The sequence below is a fragment of the Carassius gibelio genome, chromosome B4, assembly GCF_023724105.1.
Source record: "Carassius gibelio isolate Cgi1373 ecotype wild population from Czech Republic chromosome B4, carGib1.2-hapl.c, whole genome shotgun sequence".
NCBI lineage: Eukaryota > Metazoa > Chordata > Actinopteri > Cypriniformes > Cyprinidae > Carassius > Carassius gibelio.
Window position 1 is genome coordinate 23511617 of NC_068399.1, and position 7317 is coordinate 23518933.

General features: G+C 32.8%; 1 protein-coding gene across 2 annotated transcripts; it reads right to left on the reverse strand.

Annotated features, from left to right (window-relative positions):
• Positions 1-870: 870 nt before the first annotated feature.
• Positions 871-5320, reverse strand: phyh (phytanoyl-CoA 2-hydroxylase). 2 transcript variants are annotated; one of them, XM_052555115.1, is made up of 9 exons: positions 4707-4860; positions 4303-4358; positions 4069-4179; positions 3363-3531; positions 3184-3265; positions 2518-2699; positions 2285-2434; positions 1771-1905; positions 871-1687 (listed from the first exon to the last, which is right to left on the reverse strand). In XM_052555115.1, exons 1-9 carry the CDS (start codon positions 4770-4772, stop codon positions 1634-1636), a joined length of 1005 nt encoding a protein of 334 aa, XP_052411075.1. In that variant the 5' UTR covers positions 4773-4860; the 3' UTR covers positions 871-1633. The 2 variants fall into 2 exon arrangements, with proteins under 2 accessions (XP_052411075.1, XP_052411076.1); XM_052555116.1 differs by lacking the exons at positions 4303-4358; positions 4707-4860 and adding an exon at positions 5231-5320.
• Between the last annotated feature and the right edge of the window lie 1997 nt (positions 5321-7317).

The window sequence follows — 7317 nt, forward strand, 5'->3', positions numbered from 1 at the left end:
ATACTCAGGTGCGACTTATAGAAATGTATATTTTATATAAAATGTATATTAGAACTGTCAAACGATACATTTTGTTTACATAATGTGTGTATCCTGTGTGTGTGTGTGTGTGTGTATATATATATATATATATATATATATATATATATATATATATATATATATATACAGTGGGGATCGAAAGTTTGGGCACCACTTGCAGAATCTGTGAAAATATGAGTAAAATGAAAAATAAGAGAGATCATACTAAATGCATGTTATTTTTTATTTAGTACTGTCCTGAGTAAGATATTGTACATAAAAGATATTAAGTCCACAAGACAAAAAAATTGCTGAAATTATTAAAATAACCCCACTCATAAAGTCACTGACTGAAAAGGGTTCAAATATGCAAAGATGATGGAAAACTGAATAATCTGCAGGACCTTAAAGATTTTTCTGAAGAACGCTGCTCAGTTTAACTGTTCAGAACAAACAAGGGACTCATGCATCTTACTCAGGACAGTACTAAATAAAAAATAACATGCATTTAGTATAATCTCTCTTATTTTTTGAAAATTACTCATATTTTCACAGATTCTGCAAGGGGTTCCCAAACTTTCGATCCCCATTGTATATATATATATATATATATATATATATATATATATATATATATATATATATATAGATAGATAGATAGATAGATAGCCCATGCATGTATATATTTAAGAAAAATAAGTGTTCAATATTTATATATAATATGAAATATAAGAAATATATATGTGTAATATAAATGTGTATATACATGTAAATATTTGTTAAATATATACTGTATGTGTGTGTGTGTGTATATATATATATATGTTGCAAAACACTGACATTCACATATGAAACTTAATCAGGGATAAGTTTATTTAAAATAAATGTGTATTTATTTATATTAAGCAAAACTATATGGTAGAAACTTTCAGTTTTACTAACTGGATTGTTACTCCAAAAGCACTGTGTTGTCCAGGAAAGGTTACTTTTACTGCAGTGTCAAAGTTTAATAAGCACGTCTAGACTTGATCTAATGTTGATCAAACATATTAATCCATTTAATATTCCAGAATTAACAGTAAAATACATTTGCCTCTCATTGCTTTGCCTCCGATTCTTTCAAAACCATCATTTCCATCTGCAAAAAGCTGGATTTTAGACATTTCAAATGAAGACCGATTGATTGCTCTGTTATATCTGCTCACTGTGAAGTCGAATTCTGATCAAAGTATTTCACCATAAGCAATAACCTCACTAATTACTTGCAGGAGACACTCTCACGAATACTACTTTAGTATCAGTCCAAGACAATGGATTCACAATGTTCCTACATTCCACACCAAGATCCATTGATGATAATATTACAATGTCTGGCTTTCATTCATTTTAGATCGGTATCAGGACTGTTTGTCTCAGGCACAGATGGCAATTCACAATCTGTGATCCATGATTTATTCCCTACAGTGCCACCCGATGGCCAAACTTTGTACTTTTAGTGAAAGGATAATTATCAGTTTTTAAGGAAATTGTCAGATAATTAACAAACAGCTGTGTGCTGTTAATTCTTCCAGTTGTGAACCCATCCTCACTCTAAGCAGATGAGCACTGGCGATCACATTGATGTTCTATCCCCTTGGACCAGACGTCCCCGCAAAGCCCAGGTGTCCTGCACACAGAACAAACACACGTATGATGAACCACACATGTGCATGCAAGTAACTCTGCATTTATCTGAAGCTGAGAACATACCTGAAAGGTGACACTATCATCAACTCCATACTTCTTGGCTGCAAGCTCTTTCACTTCATTGCTGATGATCTCCTGAGTTGTTCCTTTCACATCAATGTAATAGCAGTCAGAGCTGGCATAGTGACAGGAGATGGCCTGGAATAAATGCACACACATGGACTCTCATTCTGACGGCACCCATTAACTGCAGAGGATCGAATGGTGGGTAAGTGATGTAATGCTAAATGTGTTCTGATTAAGAAACAAACTCCTCTTTTTGGATGGCCTGAACGCGAGTACATTTTAGCAAATTTTTGGGCAAAATATTCCTTTTAATTCTACAAATGCAATGTGGCCATATCCATCCCTGAACACCTCTGAATGTATGTTACGGTTGAGAAAATGTCCCTTGTCTCCGTTTACACATGTATTTAGCTCTGTCGACTTGACCACAAGAAAACAGGGCACATTGAAATGTGTTAAATATGAGTATTATAATAATAGAATTATAATAACATTACGAAAGTATCCCAACCTTTCGAAATCCACCGGTTTGGTTCATTCCTGAGCCGTGGATCAGCAAAGGGTGGAAAAACACTGTATCTCCTTTCTCCATCTCTAAATGCACTCTGGGATGGTTTGGGTCATAGTCGCGCACCCCGTGGTACATCTTATTTACTCCACCCTGGAAGGAAACAGAGAGGCAAAGTGAGGTGGACCGATGTAGACCATCTGCATAATCACCCTCACGTCCTGGGTCTCGCTCACCTCCCATTGTGGGTAGTCATGTTCCAGCAGAGTGCCATGGTGAGAGCCAGGCAGGACAACCAGACAGCCATTTCCCCGATGCACTTTCTCCATGGCGGTCCATGAACACACAATGCGGTCTGCAGGGCGGAAGGGGAAGTAGTGTAGATCCTGGTGCATAGGATGGCGAGAGGTCTTCTTACCTAGAAAGTATAAAAGAAACGCATATTTAGGTATTATTTAAAATATTTATGTACAAAGTATTTAAACATTTTGTACATAAAAAATATTCCTCTATTTTTAAAATCATGTTTGAAAACTTTATACACCATAATATAGATTTATATAGATTATAGATTTTTATAGATATAGATTTTTATTTAGAATTTTTTTTTTAAGTGTGTGTGTGTATGTATATATATATATTTTGTCTCACACACAAAATGCTGTTATTAATATTATTGTTGCTTTGATTTAAATGTTTTTTTATTTAAAATAATTATAGCTAAAATATTAATTTAGATTTTAATTATAGCTTGAATATTGATAATAGCTATTACTATTTAATGACATTTTTTGATGACTATATAAATACTACATCAAAAATGCACAGTTAATCTAGATATTATTTAATGATTCCGAAAACTTTCTGCTTAGTCCAAAAATCAGGTCTGCACAAATCTATACCCGTGTCAGGTGGTTTGTTGATCAGCATGGTGTGCATGGCCATAATGTTGGGTCCAGTGAAACTTTCCACATACTTCAGGATCTAAGAAACATGCAATCAAAGATTGGTCAAAATAATATTCCTGTTGCTGTAGAGAGTGCACTGTATGCATTGTGGTCTACTCTGTGCTTGTGTCTACCTGTGGTAAAATGCAGTAGCGGAAAAGTTCTGGATCTTCCTGGTAGTCCTGAAGTTTGGTCACAGCCTTCTCACCTTCAACATACTCTGATTTAGCAATGGTTACATCTCTCATTACCACCAAACCAGGCACCTTCACCTCTCTCTTACAGATGCGCTCAAACTCTTTCCTGTGAATCACACACACTCAGTTATGTAAGGACTATGTGCAAAGAAGAGCACTGAAATGTAGACTTTCTGTTAATCATCTACTCTGAATTAACGCGACACTGCTACAGTAACTACATTTACACGCAGCCTAATAATCTGTGTCATGAAACAGAACTCCTGATGGATTGAATTTGCTCGAGTTATTTAATAATAAAAAAATTATATCAATATTTACTCTCCAAATAATGATAATTTAAAACATTGTTATTGTAGCGGATGAATCATTAAAGAGACATAAAAAAACATACATTTTAGAAGCCAATACATTGTTCGTTTTTTTCCTCATATTATTGCATAACCTTATCACAGGCTCAAAGTCCATAGCAATGCATTTTATAATCAAGTTTGTCTATTCTAGAATTAGGGGCTGTTCACAAAGAAGGCATTCTTGTATTCAGTCAATATTTTAGTTAAAAGAAGGGAGTTTTTCTGGCATATTTTTAATGCTTTTATAGGCCAATACCACAATTAATGTTCAATAATTTGATCAGTCTTGCCTGAATCGGTCAATATCCTGGTCCGACACCAGTTTTCGGATGAGTATGAAACCATTCTCCTCATAGGCAAGTCTCTGTTCTGGAGTCAGGACACCAGTGTCAAGAGTGTATCTGCAGACAAGCAAGAAAATAGTTTACAACAGACAGACAAACAAATATCAGGACATTATGTCAAGTGTGCTTAAATTAATTTCAGAAATATTGAAAGACTAAAACAACAGAAAGCTGACTAACTGTAGGACTTGTGGATGGTGATATGACACGTTTTGTGCAGAAGTGAAGGATGCTCTCTGAATAACTCAGGTTAAAGTTCATTATATGATGTCAACAGAACATAATACATAACAACGTAAAAAAGGATAGCCGTGCTTTATTTATTTGTAATAGCAATGGAGTAAGTATAGTTAAATGTGATCCAATGTTGTTACAAATAAATATTTCCATCACTGAAAAGTAGTAAATAATAAACCAGGCCTGTTCGCAAAGCCTCGGCTTGTGCACGGCGCGTGATCCGAGAACAACCCCCTGTTTTGCGGCCAGAGCTGCGCTGGAAGAGCGCCGCTTAGCTTCCTAAATAACCGGCGCGTTGTATTTCATCGCGCCGGTCGCTCGCGGTAAACGCGCCTCTGAAAGGATACGACAGCTCCATGGGACCGATCCAGGTGATTCAAAACGACTTTTAATCTGTCTGTTGCCCTGGACATCTTTAATCCTGCACAGAGTCGACGAGATGAGATGAACTGAACTGCAGTGCGTGCGTTAAGTGTTTATATAACTGGGGTAAAGTGCAGTGACACTTGTCCTATATATAAAGACTGATGAAGTTTGGTTTATATTACTCATTAACTAATGAAAATACTAAACTATTGTAAGAAAATATAGATATAGAAAATTAAAATGTAAAATGTAGCTTATAAAAAAATAGGATATATAAAATACAGTGCATATACGCTTAAATAGTAGAATATATTTTCAGAATTTAGATTTAGCTAAAGTAATGTGTGAGCTATCAGACACTGAAACTTGTTCAGGTGTTCTTGAGCTACTAAACCTGAACATAATAACTATTCAGACAAAAAGGAAAAATTAAAATAAATAAATAAAATAAAAATTAACAGGTGTAAAAGCAATTTTTTGTAAGCATGCCAAAGCTGTTCCTTACATGAACATGAAAATGAAGACCTTTCCTGAAATGTAAGAAAGCCACAATCCTTTCTTGTGTCTTGATGCGCACTCGTCTTCAACTCTCTTCAACTTCCGCTTGCCCTCTACTTTCATTTTTGTTAGTGAAAGTTGCTGACTAAATTCATAGTTGAGGCTTTAATGAATTCTACAGATGTAACCCAGGTCTGCTGCTTTAGGCTGACAGAATGTGATGGGGGAAAACATTTTAGTATATTGTAATAACTTAAAACATTTCAATGCTCAAAACACAGTAAAAAAAATTCTTACATAAGTAATTTTGTAGTTTTATGAAAGCAATATCTTGCACAAGTATAAGGTCAAAAAAGGCAGTTTCCTCAAAAAAATGCACATAGCAATTTAAATTTTTGTTTATGAATATAAAGGGAAAAAAACACTGTAAAAGTGATGATAAAAGACTGCAAATATGCTACCCTAAAAACCTGTTAATTACTACAGTGACAATTGGGATATTTCTTGTAATTTTTGGTACAGTACAGTTTATTTACTTCACATTTTATGGCATTTAAAAAAATAAATAATAATGCAAGATTTTTATTAGCAGATATTTTCTTTTTTATTGTTGATGGGTATAGACACTGAATATTCAGAAGCAACGGACCAGAATTACATTTCTGTTTAAACTGGTGATGGACATACAGCTTATTCAAAGCTTACATTAGACTTGGATAAAATATTAAATTAATTTTTAATTACTTAATATTTTTTATTGCATATTAACATTAAAGTATATGTAACCAAAAACATCCATCAATATTTAAAAACAACTTCAAATAATTTTTTGCTCAGACAGTAGGCTATAAGATACAAGATACTTATTCAGCATCTATCTATCTATCTATCTATCTATCTATCTATCTATCTATCTATCTATCTATCTGTCTGTCTGTCTTCCGCTGTTTTGTATTTCTGAACATTTTTGCATTTTTATACATCTTTCTTTGTTTAAGATTTAATGTGATATTATGCAACACAATTTTTATTCTGAAATTGCCATTCTGTCAATTTCATGGTTTTGTTTTTACAAATTTTCATTTAATATTTTCATGAAGAATGGCATGTGTTTTATCAATATTCGTAACCCAATACAATTTTAAATACTTTATAAATGCTATGTAAATAATATTTAGTTTAATTGTTTGTGATTGTTTTCCTTCACATAAAACTTACATGCCTTATAATCTGACATGAACTGCAAGTGTGAGTGATCTCACTTTTACTGTTTCCTTAGTTACATATGGTAATTAGCTTTTGTAAGACATAACAGGATGAGGTTTTTCTTCTTTTCTTTTTTGTCTTTGAATTCCTGTAATAAGGATTCTTTCTCATTATTAAAATGAAATGCAAATGAAATACAATAAATCTGAGTTCATGAAGAAAAAGTGTTTTTTCTCAATTTGTGGTATCAGCGTGTGATTAAGAACATGTTTTGTGCTATTTGTGGTATTTATCATGCGTACATTGAGAATAAAATAACTATATCAGTTGCAACATTAGTTTTTAATTGCATGAATCTTTTTAAATTTCAATAACTGTATTCCCAAATTATGAAGGAATTTACTTTTTTTTTTTTAGAATGAGAGTATATTTATTAATTGTAAATATGTTAGTAAGTAATTATCATATACATGTTACATATGTCAATATGAAGTATACAAGACATTATTTGTTTTAACTTATTTTTAAAAGAAGTCTCTTCTCATCAAGGCTGCATTAATTTGATCAGACATACAGTAAAAAAGCTGTATTGTGATATATTATTAAAAAAATTAAATAAGCTTTTTTTCATATGCTTTAAAACATAATTTATTCCTATGGTGGCAAAGCATATAGCTGAAGTTTCAACAGCCACTCCAGTCTTCAGTGTCATATGATCTTTCAGAAATCATAATATGCTGATTTATTATTAATATGTTGGAAAGATGTTGCGCTACTTTTTCTGGAACCGGTTAAACTTTTTTTCAAGATTCTTTGATGAATAAAAAGTTAAAAAGAACATAATTTATTCAAAATAGAAATCTTTTGTAACAATGTAAATCTTTATCA

What these genes read in the sequence shown, in the direction of transcription:
- phyh (XM_052555115.1), bottom strand. Translation starts at nt 4,772, where the DNA reads ATGTCCAGGGCAACAGACAGATTAAAAGTCGTTTTGAATCACCTGGAT. An exon ending in CACCATCCACAAGTCCTACA is followed by an intron (nt 4,180 to 4,302) that starts GTTAGTCAGCTT and finishes GCTTGTCTGCAG; the next exon opens with ATACACTCTTGACACTGGTG. An exon ending in CAACAAACCACCTGACACGG is followed by an intron (nt 2,700 to 3,183) that starts GTATAGATTTGT and finishes TATACTTTCTAG; the next exon opens with GTAAGAAGACCTCTCGCCAT.